The 22,001-nt window shown below is 43.0% G+C and overlaps 1 protein-coding gene across 1 annotated transcript in view; it reads right to left on the reverse strand.

Moving 5' to 3' along the window:
- Nucleotides 1–3,457: 3,457 nt before the first annotated feature.
- The window catches only part of DGKE (diacylglycerol kinase epsilon), a 42,971-nt gene continuing 24,427 nt past the window's right edge, over nucleotides 3,458–22,001 (reverse strand). Inside the window, exons 10-11 of the mRNA XM_089692538.1 lie at nucleotides 13,771–13,882; nucleotides 3,458–11,461 (exon numbers count right to left, since the gene is read on the reverse strand). Coding sequence (XP_089548664.1) covers nucleotides 11,249–11,461; nucleotides 13,771–13,882 — 325 coding nt within the window. The 3' untranslated portion in view covers nucleotides 3,458–11,248. The remainder of the gene's footprint in view (nucleotides 11,462–13,770; nucleotides 13,883–22,001) is intronic.

Here is a 22,001-nt window from a genome sequence, read left to right on the forward strand (position 1 = left end):
AGACTCTGTCAAATTGCTAGCAGGTAGTGAAGTTGAACTCCAGGCAGATTATTATTATACAGGATTTATATGGTACCAACAGTTTGCTCAGCGCTTTACAATATAACGGGAGACAATACAGCAACCATACAGTTCAATACAAGAGGGATAGGAGGGCCCTGCTCCTTGGAGCTTACAATCTAGGAGATAAAGGATACAAATCAATAATACATCTACATTATTATTATTATACAGTGTTTATATAGTGCCAAAGGGTTTGCTTAGTGCTGTACATTAGCATGGGGGACAGAACATGAGACAAAACAATACAATACACGAGGGGTTCGAGGGCCTACATTTATTTTTTAAATGCAAGCAGTGCAATAACCTGCGTTTGACATGGTATCAGCCTCTTGCAGTCCCTGTACAGCAGGGCTTTTGTGTGAAAGGAAGAAGCAGTACAAGAATCATGCTGATAGAAGAGACACGTGATAAGCTCAAGTGATGAGCTTCTTTCATTGTCCATTCACAAGCTGGGAGCAGGTTCAGGACAACCTGGATCCAAAGAACAGAGGTATACCGCTCAGGCAAACAATCCAGATCAATTTATGACAGGTGCAGCCTCTGGCTCACCACCACACACGATGCAACAGGAAGAAGGGTCAGCCGCACACCGGAGGATTGATGAATATAGTGTATATCTATTGATCCATAGGACACACAAAACACCAGGATATGAATACAGGACCTGTTATTCATATCTTGGTGTTTTGTGTGTCCTATAGATCAATAAATACACACTATATTCATCAATTCTCCGGTGTGCGGCTGACCCTTCTTCCTGTTTCAGGACAACATGGACTCAAAGGAAGTGGGTTGAATGATGCTGGCTATCAGACTAAGGATATGGAGCGACAGAAAAAAAACAGACAACGGGGGAATTCTCTTGACGGAGGGTAAATATTGCAATAAAAGCTAATTTTGTCATTTATGTTATCTGGAGGTCCTTCCACAAACATGCAGCAGCTCTTATTCCCCTCTGCCTAAAAGCCAGGCCATTCTGAACAGGTAATGCCCTGACATTTCTGGGTAGCGTCACATCCCCCCACCTTTATATTGGCCCGTCACTATCAAGGGTTGCATCTTTGGCCAGTAGGAATGTAAGGGGTGGGAGAGGGCAAGCAAGCTCAATCAACATTGGGACATGCTTGAGCTTTGCATGTTCAGGATGGTCTTGCATTGAGCCATAGCAGAAGGGAATGAGAGATGCTGAGGGTATTTGCTAACAAGCCACTTCCTTTTTAAAGAAAAAAGCAGAAAAAACTCCAATCTGATCCTTTCCTCTGACACGTTGCCTCCTTCATTGGGCATTATTGTAGTGCTTTAATGAATATGTACAGTGGCTAAGAGGTTAGCACTTCTGCCTGGCAGCACTAGGGTCGTTGGTTTGAATCCCAACCACGGCACCACCTGCCTGTAGTTTGCATGTTCTCCCTGTGCCTGAGTGGGTTTCTTCCGGGTACTCCAGTTTCCTCACACACTCCAAAGACATGCTGGTAGGTTAATCGTCTCCTGTCTAAATTGGCCCTAGTATGTGTATGTACGAATGTGAGTTAGGGACAGGGGCAGACTCCCAACTCATGGGGCCCCCGGGCAATAGGAAATCATGGGGCCCGTGTCCTCGTCTACACCCAAAAAAGCCTATGAAAAGGTACCAGGGACATCTCATGGGGCCCCCTACTGACCCTAGGCTCTCGGGCAGTGCCCGAGTGGCTAAATGGTCAGTGCACCCCTGGTTAGGGACCTTGGATTGTATGCTCCTTGAGGGTTAGAGACTGATGTGAATGTAATACATGCAAAGTGCTGCGTAAATTGAGGGCATTATATAAGTACCTGTAATAAATAAGCCCCAGCAGGCTTAAGCAGTGCGCAGCCTCACCTTTTGAATACTCAGTGACATGACGTCATGATGAACCAAATGTAGGCAGCATCTGCAGCTGGAGGGACGTCATGATGAACCAAATGTAAGCAGCATCTGCAGCTGGAGGGACGTCATGATGAACCAAACATAGGCAGCATCTGCAGCTGGAGGGACGTCATGATGAACCAAACATAGGCAGCATCTGCAGCTGGAGGGATCTTTAGGTGGCTTTATAGAACTTTATACCTGCTAACAGATTTTTTTATGATGACAAAGTCACTTTAAGATGGTTGCACAGAAAAAAGATAAACCAAGGGCAGCTTGGTGATTTACTGCACCCAGCTCATTAATATTCATGGAAATAGAAGGGCTATGAGAAGCTGGAGCCCTAATATAACACCAGTCAGTTCTGAGACAGACTGTTTGCTGCATTAGGTGCTACCTTACCTAGCTACATAGACCAATAGGTATTCATAGAAGTACATTCTCTAACAAACAATCTATCTCAGTGCAGATAAGGATTTCTGACTTTACTCCAAATCCCTTGATCTCCCTGTTTGTTCTGGGCCAGTGACTCAAACAATTTGGGTTAATACAAATTCTTCATCTTCAGGTAAAGAGTAAAACACTTGTAGTTGCAATTATACTAACTGCTGAAGTCCAATTTTTGATCAGTTAATAAGGCCCCTTTCACACGGGCAATCCAATCAGGTTCACATGTCAGTTTTTCAGGCGGACCTGATTGGATGGTCTAGGTCTTTGGACTGGCTGGTGTAAACTAACTTGTGTCCATTTACACCCTCCTACCTCCAATCTAAAAAAACAAAAAAAAAAAACAGAAGGGAATCCGCCCCCCTCCTTCTGTCTATGGGATCGGATCAGAGGACAGTCGGGTGTAAATGGACAGCCGGTTCACTTACGCCTGGCCGACCATAGAGCAGAGCGGGCTTTTTCCATGTCTGTTCTGCATAAACTGAGCGGATACGGACCTGTCTTCTACCTGCTCTGCCTAGCAGTGGATCAGTGGACAGATTTTCTGCTGAGTAAATCGGATTTCGCCCTGTGTGAAAGGGGTCTAAAGCTTGGTACACACGATGAGAATATTGGATGAATGATGATCCTTTTTTATTTTGCATGCTAATCTCATATCAAGAGTTAAAAAAAATTCTAGTAAGACAGAATACAACTTCCTGCGATGATGTCATGTTTTGAATTGTTTTGTATTGTATTGTATTCGTTCGTTTCTGAGCATGCACGGTCTTGGTCACATGATTTTTTTATGGGTGAATACTGTACTGATTTAACAAAAATTGTTCATTCTGTTATCTTATGAGAAACATTTTCGTGCTTGTCCCTTCGAATAATTTTGCATGAACTGTCATGATCAGCTCTCGAATGATGTGTAGTAATGATCAGATTATCGAACGATTGCACCGAAAACTTTTTTTTTTCGTTCAATTTTCTCATTGTGTGTACTAGGCATTAGTTTTCCCACCTTATATAAAACATAGTTCACATAGTAACGAGTAACTAATCAATAAACAAATAACAAAGGCGTAGTTCCAACAAATTTAGCAGCATTAGATAAATGGCTTCATATTACTTAAGCCCAGGATTGTCCACATACAGTATTCAAATAACAAGGACAACATCTTCAATACATAAACTGTGCGTTAGATGGCTAAATGCAACTAAAAATGTCTTCCTTTTAGGTAAGTTAGGGATGTAAAACAGCTATCTAGAGTCATTGACTAATGGGCACTTAGACATAAATCCTTTATCTTCAGTAGTGCAAACACAAAAGCTATGAACGTACATGGAAAGTTAAAGGTAGTTTGGTAGCTACAGATCTAAAAGCTCAAGAGATTTCACATGACCAAAATATAAAGGCTCTCTAAAGAAAACACTTTAGAACCCTACTTACCACAGCCAAGGCTCATTTGCAGTGATGGAGGCTGATACTCCCCAAAGCAGTGCTAATTCTGAGTGATATGTAGCTGTACAGCCTTACGCACCATCATGTGCCCACCCCAGAACTTGCACCACTTCCAGGGACTGGATTATACAATCTTCCAAGATATGAAAGGAGCCTTGGTGCATAAAGTTTAGACAAGGATTTGACAGACTGTCCAGCAATATAAAAACAAGTCCAACAAGACTAAAAACTAGGAAGAGCCACACATTTCTACAAAGACTATCCTTAAGTATTGGTTGAAAACAAAAACTGAGTCCCCTGAGAATTCATCTCTTGGACCAAGTGCAGAAGCATATACATTTAGGAGACCATTAATGGTCAGCTTATAGGGCAAGCCTACCTAAACCCGACAACTCCGTTTCATTTATCCTCAGCAATTTCTTCACCAACCACTTGTAACATACCTCTTCTTCATTTCTAAGTCAACAAGAGTGATGACCTCTGACCTGTTCTGGATTCTTCATATATATAAGTGTTTTAGGAGATATGAGGTTCAGCTGGCTATACCCATGAAGTGATCACTTAATAAAAAAATAAACTGCTTAGCAGTAATGGCTCGGTACAGGAAAACCATACTTACAACCCCATTTTTGTAAACAAGTCACTTTCGCTATAGGAATGTTTATACAATCCATACAAATAAGATACATTATTGTTAACCTGCTGTACATCTATATTCAAAAGATCCTGTTATAAAAAGAACACCCGTTTCACCTTGAAGACCTTGTAACACATTGGCGCTAAATGATGGTGTGCTACAGGCGCTGGTAACGCTGTCATTATGTAGCAGACATAATGCTGTAAAAAGTAAAAGAAAGGTTAAAAAAAAGTATTTGTAACATTTTAGCACATGGATTTATGAAGATCTGCTTTGTCTCAAGTTAACCACACCTTCATTCTACACAAACCCTCTATTACATATAACAATGTTAGTGATAGGGGTCAGGATGAGCATTGAGTTAGCGCTGTGCTGAGAAGAGGTAAAAATGCAGAGACAGCGGATGTTGTGGGGACATGTGGACAGGTACTATAGTAACTGGTTGGTGGGAATAGGGAGGGAGCTACAGAGGAGAAGTCAAAGCTGAAGTTTAGATATGGCAATTTTTACATAGTAACATTGATCCAGCTAGGAGCCATATAAGTCTGTATGTGCCACAGCTGCAGGATGCCTCTAGAAGCTAGAAATCATTGTAATAGGCATCGCTAATACAGTGATCACTACTTGCTTCCAGGTCCTGTACTGAACGGGTGTCTTGCTGCATTGTGAACACAGGAGGTTGCTCGCTTGACAAGGGCACCATTCAAGGAACACTTGATATTTTCTCAATGAATGCAAAGCATTCTCTGATTGGAGTGAGGTGGAGTGATAATGTCACAATCCCTACCTTTTCCTTGTGCAATTTATTGAGAAAATGCAGTGCTCTCTGAATGGTGCTCATCCCAAGTGAGCGAATTTCTTTATTGGGTAAGCAGCAGCTTGCCATGGGATCCAGAAGCATGTGGTAATCACTGTAGTCGTGCCTACTACAGTTATTTCCAGCTTCCATGGGAATCCCACAGGCATGGCTAATACATATTTAGATTGGCCAAACTTGAAAAAATAGAGAGGGGGGGGTAGAGGGGGGGGGGTAGAAAGAGGGGTGGGGGGGAGAGAGAGAAGAAGAAAGAAAGAAGGAAAGAGAGAAAGAGAGAGAGAGAGAGAGGGAGAGAGGGAGAGAGAGGGAGAGAGAGAGAGAAAGCGAGAAAAAAAGAAAGAAAGAAAAAGAGAGAAAGAGAGAGAGAACGAAAGAGAGAAAGAAAGAAAGAGAGAAAGAAAAAGAGAGAGAAAGAAAGAGAGAAAGAGAAAAAGAGAGAAAGAAAGAAAATCTGCAATAGAGCACTACAAAACAAAAATCTGAAGCTTCAAGGAGGAGACTTAAAGTGATTGTAAAGCTTAATTTTTTTTTTGCCTTAAAATAATAAACATTATTATAATTACCTGCTCTGTGTAATGGTTTTGCACAGAGCAGCCCTGGTCCTCCTACTCTGGGGTCCCCTACCAGTGCTCCTATCTCTCTTCTTTGGTGAGTGCCCCATAGAAAGCTGCTTTCTATGGGGGCACTCAAAAAAGAAGAGAGACAGGAGCACCCATATGGGCTCATTCCTGAGCCTCATCACAGTGCATCCATAGACATAGAAAGCTGAGGCTTGGCCCTGTTCCCTACTTCTATGTCGTTGGAATGGTTTGATAGCAGCAGGAGCCAATGGCTCTCGTTGCAATCAATCTGCCCTGTGAGGAGGGAGAGAACAGAGAGGGCCGCTGCTCTCATGCTCAGTACTGGATCGAGATCGGGCTCAGGTACATATTTGTGGGGCTGGGGGAATCCTAACGTACAGGAGGGTTTTTACCTTATTTATAAAAAAAAATCCTTTAGGCTTTAGAACCACTTTAAACTGCCCATACATGGCCAGCAGGAATTTAAACAAAATTCAAGCTATGGGTAACCCTGACGCTAACTCCCAGATCAAAATGTAATTTAAAAAAAAAAAAAATGGAAGCATAAGGGTGGAAAACTGTCAGCGGAACGACGACTGCATCCTAATAGGTGTAATCAGTGTTTGTGTTTATAGAAAGCCACGAGGAAGAATACAATATCCTACAGCAGAAATTTCTCCATCTACACTGTTTGGCATGGATGGAGGAAATCAAAAGATTTCCAGTTGGATTGAAATCTAAACTGGATAGCCTGCCAACAAGTTTTGAAAATATAAGAAAAATCTACAGACAGCAAGCTGGGGAGAGGAAGCTTGAGAAATAAATCTGTTGTGTGAGTGTTACACTCAGTAGCCATTAATGTTCTAAGACATTGCAGTAAAAGAGAGGACTACAGATAAAAATTGGAAACACTGTGGTTCTGAGATGTTGACTGGAAGAAAGAGGAAGCTACAAAGATAAACTTTTCCCTTTACAGCATTAGTTCTCCTACAAAATGATGTCCACTTTACTGTTCAAATGAACGGAAAATTACTCCTACAAAACATCCTCTATTTAGATCCCATCACTGCAGCACATAGCATGTCTGGTATCCTTCAAATGTTTCTCGGCAGCACCAGAGATGTCCAAATTGCTAACATTACTGCTTTCTTGTATCACAAATTCACTTATGCTGTGACAACAGATAAAATACAGTTACAGTGTTATCAAATGACATTCAACTCTGAGGGAAGTAAACATGACACACATATATCATAAAAAACAAACCATGGGGGAATTTATTGGCTATGTTGAAAGTAGAAGGCAAAAATATCCATTGATCAAGATATATAAAATAATTAAAAATGTTTATAAGTACAGCTAGTTTAAATACCCAACTCTGTCTTTATATCCATTTCCTGTAATCTCCAGCAGAGAAGCACTCAGATGGACAGAGGGCGAGTCAGCACTCAAAGCCAATCAGGGTTCTATTTTTTTTATCTATTGCACAGATTTAGCCACAGTAAAGCACTAAAATTCCAGGATCTCATACACCATTTAGTGTTTTGGTGCGGGCAGCATGAGTGCATCGTCCATCACCACAGCCAGCAGTCTGTTAAAGTCTATGACAGTCTGAAAATGGCTGCTGGTCGGATGTACTGGGTGTTTAGGGACAAATGCCCATACGCATATTGCTTGTGTTACAGACATTCACCCCTGGGCACATACTGCCCTAAGTGTTGGTACAACTCAGCACACAACCTAAGTTTTACAGGCTATATGAAAGTGTAAGGACTAGCGAGCGCACATAAAAGCAGCTAAATGCATCAAAAGGAACCACAAAAAACCTTTCTAAAACAAGCAAATGTAAAATAAAGTGCAGCGCTATAAAATGGATGATAACCAGTAAATTAAATGCAAATATTATACATAAGCATGAATGTCCCATATAGTATGTACTATAAATAAGTAAATAAAGAGTCCAAGGTATAATATTGTGACTTGATATGCCCAGTGCGGGTACTAATCCTGCATCCAGATGTGAGAGTATGGAAAGATTGCCCACTCACCAGAAGCGCAATCTTAATGTGCATATAGAAGTCTCAGGTAGCCGGAGGTCCTATATAGGTACAGCCTGGTAATGGGGTGATCCTCGGGAGGTCCCTCTGTGTGCATTTAATTTACTGGTTATCATCCATGTTTTAGCGCTGCACTTTATTTTAAGTTTTACAGGCTGCTGACAGCAGGGCTGGAGAGTTTGCCTGTGCTTTCCGTCCACACCAATCCAGAGAGATCTCATGCATCAGGGCTAAACACCAAACCTGTGCAATAGACAAAACAATAAAGTGTCCAGTGTACATGAGGCTTTAATGTGCTAAGGCTCCTTCACTATGCAACCAGACAGTTAAGCATCAGACAAGCGACAACCATTGTCATGATTTCTGGAGGAGATGGATGTTGAACTGTAAACATGGAGGTTGCAGGAAGCGAAAAAAGATTATGATTTTTGCCAAGAATTCTGCTTTAAGTCACCAGTGTTAAACAGCAGCAGTACAATGGTCACCTTCACATTTTCCAGAGAGAGATCATTTATGTTCTAGAAGCCTCAACTGAGCAAATCCTTGACATAGTACACAGAACTATACTTTATGAAGTGGTTGGTGAGCAAGGCCCTATTTCAATGCTTTAGGTTTTGCATTAAAAAAAAAAAAAGAGAATACCTGGCCCATTTGTAAATAGGTGAAGTTGAACTATTTAAATTGGGCCGAGTTTTTATCAACTTCATTTATTGATTCTACCCCTCTAATAATAAAGAAGGGAAAAAAATACATCTGTGTAATGGGAATCTATCACAGAATTTATCAATCCAAAATGATAAATTGTTCTGTTGTCTGTGGCCTGGGATTTCAAAACCTGCTAATGCACACAGCAAGAACTATGCTTGACTTGTCTGACTGCAAAGCCTGGACTTGTCCTTTACCACCTCACTCTGCAACTTAGTGCCTATCTGCCGCTGAGGCAGGGGTGAATTGACAACTCATGGGGCCCCTGGGCAATAGGGGATCATGGAGTCCCCGTGTCCTCGCCCCCACCCAAAAAAGCCTATGAAAAAGCCAATAAAAGGTACCAGGGGCATCTCATGGGGCACCCTACTGATCCTGGGCCCTCGGGCAGTGCCCGAGTGCTCGAATGGTCAGTCCGCCCCTCCTCTGCGGTATTCGATTGGATAGTAAGAGGTTAGGTGGTGTCCCAAAGCTTCTAGGTTTGAGGCTTGCAGCCATGTTCGAGAGATCCCAGGTCACCATGCGAAAAATTAAAGTGGCTGTAAAGCTAGAAGGTTCTTTTTTTTTTTAACCTTAATGCATTCTATGCATCAAGGTAAAAAAATCTTCTGTGGTCTGCCCTCCCCCCCAACCCAATCTGGCCCGATTTGATAGTGCGATCTCAATGAAGCAATGTGCACGAGAGCATCGGCTCTCTCAGCTCTCTCTTTCCTCATTGGCTGAGAGACAGCAATCCCAGCCAGTGAGGAGAGGTGGGAGGTGTGGCTAAGCCACACTGTGTGTGTCTATGGACACACGCACAAATGCCCCAATAGCAAGCGGCTTGTTATGTGGGCAATTGGCAGGGAGGAGGAGCTTGGAGTGTCAGCAGGGAACCTGAGAAGAGGAGGATCGGGGCTGCTCTGTGCAAAACCCTTACAAAGAGCAGGTGTAAAAATACAGATTTTCTACAAATACTACAAAAATAGACATAAGAATACCGTGTTTCCCCGAAAATAAGACACTGTCTTATATTTTTTTGGGCTCAAAAAAACACACTAGGTCTTATTTTCAGGGTAGGTCTTATTTTTTTAATGTACAGGTGTGGACAGGGGGTGCAGAGGTGAGCTGCAGGCAGTTGTGGATGAGGGTTACTATAGAGAGGGCCGGCTGATGACAGATGACAGTTGTGAGCTGCAGTCAGGTGTTGCAGAGGTGAAATGACAGGTGAGTTTCAGACAGGGCGCAGAGATGAGCCACAGACAGGGCGCAGAGATGAGCCACAGACAGGGTGCAGAGATGAGCCACAGACAGGGTGCAGAGATGAGCCACAGACAGGGTGCAGAGATGAGCCGCAGACAGGGCGCAGAGATGAGCCGCAGACAGGGTGCAGGGGTGAGTTGCAGACAGGGGATGCAGTAGTGAGCTTCGGGTCCTATCTTCCCACACAGTGCACCAAGCGCATTCACCACTCCGCCTCTTCCTTATTGGCCAGTGATCACCCCTGGGGCATTGGCTTCCATGCATTAGGCTGCAGGATGAGATGCACTGCCGCACTCCTTAACATACTGCACCCTCAGATATCTGTTCCTTCCCTGTCCCACAGTAAGTACAGAGGTAGGGAGGTTCTGTGGGAGTGGATGGTGCTGTTACTTACAAGAGGGATTGTCAACTGGAAACACAAAAGCCGCACTTCTGTGTTTATAGGAGACAGTAGATATTGGTGTACACAGGGCCAGTGCCAGAGGTGGTGGAACAGCTGATCACAACTAGGTCTTATTTTCAGGGTAGGTCTTATACTTCAGAAATTCCCAAAAATAGTACTAGGTCTTATTTTTGGGGTAGGTCTTATTTTGGGGGAAACGGTAGATAAGTTATAAAAATATATAAACTCAGAAAAAAATTAAAACAAAGGAACCCCAAACCTGCTTTGATAAATATCAGTTTGAAATATTAAATTCTCCGACAGGTTCACATTTCAAAACCTCTACTAGATTAAAGTGTGGTTCGGTTCAGTGGATTGCAGATGTCATTATGTTATTAAAGGGTTAGTTCACCTTTACCAAAATACTCCCAGCTGTCACTGCTCACCCGAACCATCAAGGAGGGAGCTCTCAAACCCCAGCACATGTGACCCATTATCTCCGTTGCAGCATTGCTGAGCTCAGAGCTGATGCAACAGGGGAGAGAGAGTGCATGTGAGGGGGTTTGAATTGGCTGGGAGTTTTTCAGGCTTCAGGAAATATGTACAGTATATGGCCTACACCTATAGAAAGAACACTAACCAACTTTAGTCAAAGCTGCACTGTTTATTTTTTTCTACAAGTGCGCCATACTTGCATAGGAAGTTTTTTTTTGTAAAGGTGAACTAACCCTTTAAGGTATCTCTCAGTTTTCCAAATCTCCAGTTAATGTTATGATCCAGAGGTTATTTTTGTCCTAGCCACAATTTGCTCTACAATCTGCTTCCTACTCTGCCCAGCTCAATAAAATCCCCCATGGTCCTTGCATGACACAGAAGGTTTTTTTAAATTAAAAAAACAAAAACAAAACAAAAACATGAAGTGCAATGAAATAAATAAATAGAGTGCTGATAGGCAGAAGGATCTGCAGTATATGAAAGCATTTAAAAAGGTATCTCATTAAGCTGCCATTTCCTATGCCTTTTTGTCATTGTCGCTCACATCCTGTGGGATATCTTGGTCGGAATCACTTGAAGGGTCTTCATCTTCATCGTCATCATCAGTTTGTTCCCCTAAATGGTACAGCATGAGAGCGTGCGTCTTATGAGTGATAGTGACTTCACATGGTCCCTGAGCCCAGGGTTCACCGTCCACCTGCATTGGCATTCTGGAATTCTTCAAAATTAACTACAAAATAACAAGAAAACAACAGCCATGAGAGACCATGAGAGTAACTTCATCTTAGAACTACTTTACCAGCAACGCTACATGGTGAGTTCCTAAAAGTGCAAAAGCATACCTTTAACTTCACTACCACTGGCGTAACAGTTACCATGGAACAGATTTGATTCCAGTAGACCTTCACGGCAGGTGCAATACTTTCGGCTATAAGCTCATGGGTGAATCAGCGACCATGAACTTATAGTAGAAGGGGCCCTTAGACGTAGACAAGCAACCAATCATAAAACAATGTGACTGCCACATTGTTTCCTCCTCCCTCTGTGTGCTCTCTGCCACTTGCTGTCTTCCCTATGTGTGCCCTCCTCCTGCAGTGCCAATCTCCAACCAACTCTTGTGTACCCCCCTCCTGCTGTAACCCCGCTACCCCACCCAGCTCTCGCTCAATACAAAAACTGGCAATGAAACAGCCATGAAGCCAGGACACTGGTCTTATTGCCAGCTTGTGTGTTTCAGGATGGCGACCAGGGAGGTTCTTAAACACGCCTTTCACTTCTGTGATCAGTAGATAGAAACAGGCAGCAGGGGAGAAGATTTAGACCACTGATATTTCTCCAAAGAAAACCTGTCAAATATGGTGTAAATACTGTCACCAATGTTGCTTAAAAGGTAAAAAAAAAAAGGTTTGTGATTTTCTTCGCTTCACAAAAAGGCAAAATTTAAAAATGTACATCTTTATTATATATTAACTCAATGAAACTTTGTGGTTTAGATTTAGTAGAATTCATGTGGAGGGTGCGGGGATGGCAGGCCGATTCTGTCATTGTGGAGGTTAAAGTTAGTGCATGAATTAGGTGGTCGTGGTGGGTCGGGGTGGCGGGGGGATTGCGGTGATGGGCTGTGGTGGTGGCAGTGGCGATAGCGGGTTGGGGGCTTGCTCGTGGGGTGGGGGGCACCCAATTTTAGTGTTGCCTAGGGCAGCACAGGAAATAAATACACCAATGCCCACAGAGAAAGGGTTAAAGGGACCTTGTCGATTCAGGCAAAAGTGATGACAGGGTCTGAGTAAAGCTCACTCACTCCTATCCAGTGCTGCCCAGGGGCGGACTGACCATTTGGAAACTCGGGCGCTGCCGAGAGCCCGGGGTCAGTAGGGGGCCCCATGAGATGCCCCTGGTACCTTTTTAATAGGCTTTTTTGAGTTTGGGAAAGGACACAGGGGCCCCATGATCCCCTATTGCCCGGGGGCCCCATGAGTTGTCAGTCTGCCCCTGGTGCTGCCCCACCACACTTTCCTCTCTCGCAGCAGCCACCAAAATACCTGGTGTCAGACCTCAGAGAAGGTTGTAGTGTCAATCACTTATATATAGGAGTTCATTTACACTAGAGGCAATCGCTGCCACTATTTCTGAAAAGTTCAAATTGCTTTTCAGAGGCATTTGACAGGAGGTAAGGAGGCAATATGTCATCTCTTTAAAGCCTGTTTTAACCCCCTAAGTGCTGCCTGCCATCGCATGGGTGCAGGGCAGTTGCAGCGCAGTCCCATTCACTTGAATGGATCACATTCAGTGGACACAGGGGGTATAAAACCTGCTGCAGCTGTGAAGCAAAGCATCAGGGTTGTGGCAAGTGTAAACCTGCTGCTTTTGCAGCTTAAACTGATTGAAAAGGCACAATTTTTTTAAAAAAAAACTTGTTATACTTACCTGCCCTGTGTAATGGTTTTGAACAGAGCAGCCCCGATCCTCCTTTTCTCGGATCCACCTTGCCGAGTGCCCCCATAGAAATCCCCTTGCTCTGGGGGCACTTGTGCATGCTGGCTCTCGAGCCACCTCTGTGTGTCCATAAGACCCACAGCACGCAGCTCAGCCTTGCCCACAACCTCCACCCCTCCCGGCTCCCTCCTCACTGGCTGTGACTGACAGCAGTAGGAGCCTATGGCCCCCAACTGCTGTGTCTGAGCCAATGAGGAGAGAGAGACCCGAGAGAGCCTTTGTTCTGGTACACATCACTGGTTCGAGATCGGCCTCAGCTAAGTATTTAGGGGGCACTGGGGGAGGGGAGCTGCTTGTCAAAGGTTTTTGTACCTTAATGCATAAAATGTTGCGCTACCAAATGGGCAACAAATAAAACTGATGGGAGATTTAACCATTCATTACTTCAGCCAAAATAAAAACAAAACATTTTCATGTACTTTAATTTTATAAGCCTAATTTCTAAAAGCTGATCATTATATCAGGCAGACTCTACCTGAAAAAAAAAAGGAAAAGAAAAAAAGAGTAACAGGGCTAAGGAGCAACAGCTGCACCAACACTTACCCTCACAGTGTGCGCTTGGCCGAGACGGACCGGGTTTGCCAGCTTCACCTGAATCTGAGCGCAGTGGAATGATCCATAAACACCCACCACCTCCAGTAGTCCATCGTCATGCCTTCAGAAACAAACAGTTTATATGAAAAACATGGACACCTTTCAGGGCTCAACATTTCAGATACAGATTTTCCTGCTTTCACATGGAAATAACTGACACACTACTAACAGTTCTAACCAAGAGTACCACCAAGAGCAGCTACTTTAAATCAATGCATTTCGCCCCACCCACAGGGCGTTTTCAAGACTGTGGGTGGGGCGAAATGCATTGATGCACTTCCGGTCTGCCGTCTTCTTGGCCTACGTCACTTCCGGTATTTGGAACGCACGCCGACTTTTGCGGTTAAAGCAGCCATTTTTGAGGTGGAAAGCTGGTCATCCTCTATAGTGATCCTTAAAGCGTGAGATCCCTATATTTACAGTTTGGAAACTTGTTCCTTTGAAGCCTTTGAGGCTATTAAACAAGGCCTGTTATTTTATTGAAACATGTGAGTGTCCTTATTCTATGGATTTATATGGTATTGAGTGGCAGTATTACACTATGTAGCCTTTCTTTCCTTGCACACTATTGAGGATTCCATGGAGAAGTAGGGTGGAGTCGATTGCTGTATCTAAGCAGGGTGAAGGCGATTTGAGTTCCTTTGGAGGGGCTATAGGATCCCTTATATCCTATGAGGCTTATTACTCACCTCCATCTGGTGAGTGCGGTCAATATTATTCTTCACGTGGTGATTAGGTGGAAGCACATTTTGAAACATTGGTTTGAAAATCCTTTTGGGAAAATAAGGACTTATGTTTGAAATATTATATATATATTTTTGCACGGACATTTATTTATTTGTGATTATTTTTATGTATTTAATTTTTGCGCTGTTTTTTGTGTTATTTATTATTGGTGGTTTTCACTGGTGCACAGCTGCATAATTGTATACTTTCTTTGATTGACGCTGGGATTTTTTTTTAGTTTGAATGTTCAATATATGTAATGCTTGGGAGGACTGTCAGAACCTGCAGACCTATTAGAGGAAACAAGGATCAGAGAGTGTGGGCAGGATACATTTTTGGCTGGGGATATGCTGCAGAAGGCAATACGAAGTTGGGAACATGTCGCATGAGACTAGTAGAGCTCAATGCTATTACCGTAATCAATGTTCCCACTACAAACTGCTTAGGTCTGAGTGCTGCACATCATACACCAAGGGGCCATATGTGGCATTCAGGCTGCAGGTTGGGCACCAGGGCTATAGAGGATGTCCACTGAGCTGCCCATAGATGAATCGTTTTTTTTTGATCAACCAGTGGGTTGAACAAAAAATAAATAAAACCTGACTCGATTCCCCCATATCAATGTGGATGGGGATGCCATTAGAATACACTGATCATAATTGCAGGCTACAGCCTGCGGCGCTGATTGAATGGGAAAAATCTGACAAGGCAATTGTACAGAAGTCGATCAGCAGGTGGACTTCTGTGCAAGCTCTGTGCCCGTGCATGGATCGAAATGTGGCCATTCCGTTTAATGACTTTATCTACAACCATTTGGGAACAGATAAAGGAATGTTCATATGCCTGCAGGCCTTCCCCGCTGCATCTAGGTATCCCAGCTTGGGGGAAGAACTGATTGGTCAGGATGGAATATTTCATTCTACTGCAATTGCTTTTTCCCAATTGTTAGCCGTTGCTTGCGGTGGGTCACCCACATCCCGTTGGCACTTGCCTCTTGGTCAGATTGTATGTATAGCTGGCCACCAACTAATATAAAACCACCTCTAGTGTTAGTGAGGGGGCTTACAGCCAATTCAAAGAAGTCGAGCTTTAAAAATATGAACAGAGCAACCATGGTGGGAGAAGTTCCCAGGTACCAAAATTTAGGAGGAATAGATGGGTACCTTTTGCCACATTCTTAGATTACACAGGGGTGTGGAAATGTTTAAAAAAAATACTTGTCCAGGGACTAAATCGGTGCCCCAATCTACTTGTCATGAAAAAAAATAAATAAATAAATTTAAGCCAAAACCATATTTAAAATCGGAGGTGCTTTAATTAATGTCTGGGGCTTTTATAAACAAAAGGGGCTTTATGTCAACTTAAACGTTCAATAATTTTAACATTGTGCTGTATATCTCCTCCTCCCCTCCCTGCCTGTCTACAGCACAGCACCCGGGGACTAGCAGGGAGGGGAGAGACCTTGCAGTGTAATGAGCACCGATTGGCTGCTGGTCAGGAAAGGGTAGTGTCAGGCTTATCCTTTATCCCTTTTGCTGTCAGAGCGGTTTTTCCATTTTTTGCACACGTTTAAAAAATCATTCAGGGCTGGTTCACAGTATAGAAATGCAGTCCAGATGCATTCCAGATGCGTTTTTGCATATGCATTTTTGACGTGTATTTGGCATGTTCTGGATGTGTTCCAGTGCATTTTTATGCATCCCCGTTCATTCCCCCACCCCTCTCTTTTTCGTCAATTTAAATAGGGACATGTGCGTTCCAGTGCATTTTTGGTGCATTTTATCGCATTCCAGTGCAGTTCTGTGCAAAAAAAAAAATGCAGCATGTTCTACTTTTTTTTTTGCAACCGGAACGCACTTTAACTACAAACACTGATGTGAACTAGGACATTGACAACCATATAGCCTACTTTCTGTGCGTTATGGATGCAGAAAAAAAAAACAACTGAAACGCATGTAGTGTGAACTGGCCCTAGAGGCCTGAAGAAAAATAGCGGTAGTTCCAAATTTTTATGTCACACAATATTATCACAAAATTTCAGTAAAAAATACACTTAAGTTAATTTTAGGGCAAAAAAAAGCAATAAATCATCCAACTGTTTTTGTAAAATATAAAAGACGAGGTTGCATCGATTAAACAGATATCCAACATGTCAAACCTTAAACTTGCGTGCACTTGTGAAATGGCAGCAAACTTTAGTATCCTATATTTTCTATAGGTGACGCTTTTAAATCCCTTTATTGGTCATAAGTTTAGCGTTACGGAGGAAGTCTTGTTGCTAGGATTATTGCTTTCATTCTGGCGTGCTCGGCGATATGCAACATGTGTATTGCAATTGTTGTTTTCATACGCAGGCTGCCCAACACGTGCTTTTACGATTTTGGAGGGGTTATATGCTTGGGTGTAATGTTGATTTTTTAAAAATAAAAAAAAATTTGTTTTACTTGGGGACAGGTTCTCTTTTTTGAGACATCCAGGGTCTAAAAAATCCTGCATGTATCCTCTGTACTACACTGAATGTAATGCAGTGCACATCGCACCGCATTACGTTCTTTCCTGGCCTTGATGGCCAGGAATTTGTCAATGGGGACCCCTGAAGTGACGTCACATCACTTTTGGTTCAGGACAAGAAGGGAGGGGGAGCATATGTGTCCTCTCTCCTCCCTCCCCTATACCCGCCGGCAGCCACTGACTGGTCCCAGACCCACAGATGGGAAACGGAATCAGGAACATAGCGGTCGGGGCGTCGGAGGGAGACATAGTGGGCTGTGTGGAAGCAAGGGGTGGCAGCGCTGCCGCCCGAATGCTTTCACCTGACAGGTGAGCCCTGTTGCTTGCCCGCAGCAGGGCTTAAAAGTATAAAAGAAAACTACCTGCCCAGCGCCCGGAACTGCATGTCCTGGGCATCAGGAGATATGAATTCAACATCCTTGATACATATTTGAAATGTATTTAAACCCAAGAGCAAAAATGAAGTATACTGCAGCTTACCGGGTTGCATTATTTTCTTTTCAACCTGATGATCATGCTAGCAACTTATATCCTGTAATATGATGGCAACACTCAGAATGCACTATATCTAGAGAGTCACCAGGATAAGGTGGGTTAGGACTATGCACACCGCCCCCTCCATATATCCATAACATATGGGGAGAAGGGGTTCTGCAGCTCACAGGGATGGGAGAAAGAGTCCATTATTAGGATTTATATACAGTACTTTAAATCGGTGACAGGTTCACTTTAAAAGATGTTTCCACTTTTCAAATGGAGAGTGGAGAATCTGTATAAACACACAGTGCTCTTCAATGGAGCCTTTTGCCACTCACAAAGTATCCATTAATTTGAATACATTACCATACAGCAGCTCCCAGTACATCTTTACTAGAAGCTTCATTTCAGCAAACCTATTTGCCTACAGGTGGTCAGCAGAGGGCAGACATACCCTGAGGATTTACACTTTAAATAGTACATTTCCATATACAGATCTATATAACAGACCTAACTGAAGGATAGTTGTGGAGGAAACTGGGAACCAGTACAGCTCCAAAAACAAATGCAGGCTATCAGCTTAAATCGGAATGCCACGGAATAGTTAAATACACAGCTGAAATAGATATTTTAAGCTGCTCTACCTGCTAAAGGATTTCACTTCCATCTACCCAGTAATAAGATTTATATAGCACAGCCAGTTGTTGGCTTGACTTGTGTCTAATGCAGTTAACCTCCCTAGCGGTCTGATTATGTCCCTATTTCTGTGCTCAAAGCGGTACATTTTTTTGCATGGAAATATGTATTTTTTTTATTGTAGGCCTGTAATTTTTAGGAATAACTCACTGAAATCTGTCCGAACAAGAGTCTAGTAAACATCCCGGGTATGATAAAACTTGAAACACGAAATCATAAATTACAATTTAATAAATAATCATAAAAAAAATATAATAATAATAAATTTAATTCAATAATATAATCAAACCAAAAACACTGAAATGTGAAATATAGCGCCAAGTTCGCACATCGCTGAGCAAAGTCGCAGAATCGTTTTCAGTGTCTGATGAGGAATTTCCCCCACGAATCATTATCACTCAATTCTGCAAGTGGTTCTGATTTACTATCGCTGTTCTCTAGCCGGTCTAAAACCGCTTTTGACCTAAAGGGACACTTTTTGGACGCCATGGACGTTTCTCAGTTTCCAGGCAGAAAGAACAGTAAAAATGCAGGCAGGGCGCCGGACAAAGCACTCGGGACAAAATGTATGTGAAATGGTTTGATACAGGAATGTTATACTATGTGATTTTAGTGTATTTAGTGAATGTCACTTTTTGTAATTTTCAAATTTCCCGCCAGTTCCGTCCCCAGTACATCCCGACGCTCACAGGGGACGGAACCTAGAAGACAAATGCTGGCATCCGCCGGATTACATTGCCGGGGACACTGCAGGAGGGACATCGCGGGAGCGCAGGACAAGGTAAGTGATCGAGGGATCGTGGAGCAGCGCCGCATGGTAAGTCCGAGTGTAGCTCGGGGTTACCGCTTGTGGTGCTGAAACTTTGCCCTGAGCTACACTCGGGAATACCGCCAGGGAGGCTGCTCAACACTTCTAGGTCACGTCCCTGCCGTCAACCTGTGATTACACAGCTAAGGAGCAGCCTATGTGAATGCAGGACACCTTACTGGTCCCCAGCATTGCTCCTCCCTCTCTCAGTCTGAGTTCTGCTGCATAGGAGAGACACAAGACTGAATCAAGTAAAATTTAAATTATGCATACTGGTTGAATTTAAAATATAATTAATTAAATTATCACTCGTGGTGATAGGGAGAGTCAATTTAAAAAAAAAATAATTTGGTCACCCCAAATCCTCTACCTATTACACAAATCCTCTGTATGGCTCTCTCAGACCTGGTTCAGGTGGGTAGGTACTTTAGTTGGGGAGTTCACTTGGAAGCACAATCCCTCACATATTAAAAACTCCACACTACAATTACCTAAGGACAGGGGAAGGCTAGTGGCCCTAATGTCAAATTCTATTTTTTAGCTCCCCAATTGCAACAATTAAGTCACGTCTCTTCTGGTGAATCTGAGTCATTAGACCATACTTGGATGATTTATATAAGTTTTTGTCTATTCTATACACAGAGTTTTTTAAATTGGTTATGCAACACTATTTATTTGTCTATTTTTTAACCTGATGGTATATTGGGGTATGCTAGTGCAGGAGTAGTGTAGGACTGGGGTAGCGCTGCACCAATTTTATCTCAAAATTGGTAAGGGGACTCCTGATTTAAATGATCCCATCTAAGGGTTATTGCTAAGTCGCCCTGCTAATTAGCTCCTCATCTCGCAGTTGGAGGCGGGAGTTCCCAACATTAAAGTTACTACATAAAGTATGGATTGAAATTAAACAGATTAAGCATTACTCTACTTACCCTCATGTACCCTGATTTGGCATTCATTGTAAATAAATTTAAAGGTTTTGATGCCTGGTCTCAACTGGGGCTAAAATATCTCTCTCAGTTTTATATTAACGACACACTTAGAACCTTTCAAACACTACAAACGGAATTCATTCAACCAATACTTGCAATTGCGGCATGTCCTCAACATGCAACTTAAAACCAACTCTTTAGCAAGGACATCCACATCATTAACCACTTGGCCCTCCAGAGAATTTACCCCCCTTCCTGACCAGGCCATTATTTGCATTATGGCGCGGCATTACTTTAACTGACAACTGCGCAGTCATGCAACACTGCACCCAAATGAAATTTACGTCCTTTTTTCCCACAAATTGAGCTTTCTTTCGATGGTATTTGACCACATGTGCGGTTTTTATTTTTTGCGCTATAAAACAAAAAAATAAAAAGACCTACAATTTTGAGAAAAAAAACAATATTTTTGACTTTTTGCTATTAACCGCTTGCCTATTGGGCACTTATACCCCCTTCCTGCCCAGGTTAATTTTCAGCTTTCAGTGCTTTCACACTTTGAATGACAATTGCGCGGTCATGCAATACCCATATTAAATTTTTATCATTTTTTTCACACAAATAGAGCTTTCTTTTGGTGGTATTTAATTGCCGCTGGTGAATTTATTGTCTGCGCCATAAACAAAAAAAAAGTTGTTCTTTGTTTCTATTATAAAATTTTGCAAACAGGTAATTTTTCTCCTTCACTGGTGTGCACCGATGAGGCTGCACTGATGAGCTGGCACTGATGATGCTACACAGCTATGCAACAATGATAGGCACTGATAGGCAGCTCTGCTGGGCAGCACTCATGGGTGGCATTGCTGGGCACTTGTGGGCGGCACTGATCATCAGTGCCGATCCGTCCTCTGACAATTGCCGGTTATCAGCAGTACTTTCCTCACGCTGTGACACCTTGGACACAGCTGATCATGTGGTAATTCTGTAATTGGCCTTTTACCACATCACGTGATCAGCTGTGTCCGTAGGGCGCGCAGGAGGGCGCGTTCTGGGAGGACGTCATATGACACCCTCCCAGAACTGGACAACCGCGCTGTAGCCATCATTCGGCTATAGCACGATTGGCAAGTGGTTAAACATGTCCAGTAAAAAAATCTAATTTCGTCATAAATTTAGGCCAAAATGTATTCTGCTACATGTGTTTGCAAAAACAAAAATCCCAATACATGTAATTTAATTGGTTTACGTGAAACTTAAAGTGTTTACAAATGGCGGTATATATACTGGAATTTAAAAATTTTTTTTTTAAGAAGTAATGGCAGTAATCAGTGACATATAGCGAGACTGCGGAGGGCATTCTGACACTGGGAGGCACTGACTTGGTGTCACTGACATCCCCAGTGACACCAATACAGTGATCAGTGCTTAAAAAAAAAAAAAAGGAAGCACTGACACGGTACTAATGAGACTGGGCAGGAAGGGGTTAACATAAGGGGCGATCAAAGGGTTTTACTGGGGGGCGGTGTGTTGGTGCTTCACTGTAAGCACACTGCTCTGGATGGCTGTGCTGTGCATAGACATCCAGAACAGTGTGCCCGAGCCAACAGGGAGGAGGAATGTTAGTAATCAAAGCAGCCCTCCTCTGTTGGAGTACCTCTGTAATCACTGGGTGCCGATGGGTAATCATCGACCGGGACCCGGTGACTGACAGCCACGGCCTCGAATGGCGGCGTAGGAAGGGCGCGCACCCCCTACCCAGAAATACGAAATCACGTATATATACAAGCTTTTGTGCAATCCTACTGCCCTGTAGCAGTATATCTGCTGTAGGGCAGCAGGGATGTGGTTAAATGATATTACTGCAACATCTACTAACAGGAACGGCATTATTTCACAAGTGTATCTGCTTTTACATAATAACCTGAAGGAAAACATTCCTCTACCTTGTAATCAGTGGGTGGGAGACTGATGTAGGTAATATCCCAGAAGAAGTATGGTGCAGAGCTTTGGAAATTATACCTCTAGTGTCA

The sequence above is a fragment of the Staurois parvus genome, unplaced genomic scaffold (assembly GCF_062004578.1).
Source record: "Staurois parvus isolate SC_StPar_1 unplaced genomic scaffold, SC_StPar_1.0 ptg000592l, whole genome shotgun sequence".
In the NCBI taxonomy this organism is placed as follows: Eukaryota; Metazoa; Chordata; class Amphibia; order Anura; family Ranidae; genus Staurois; species Staurois parvus.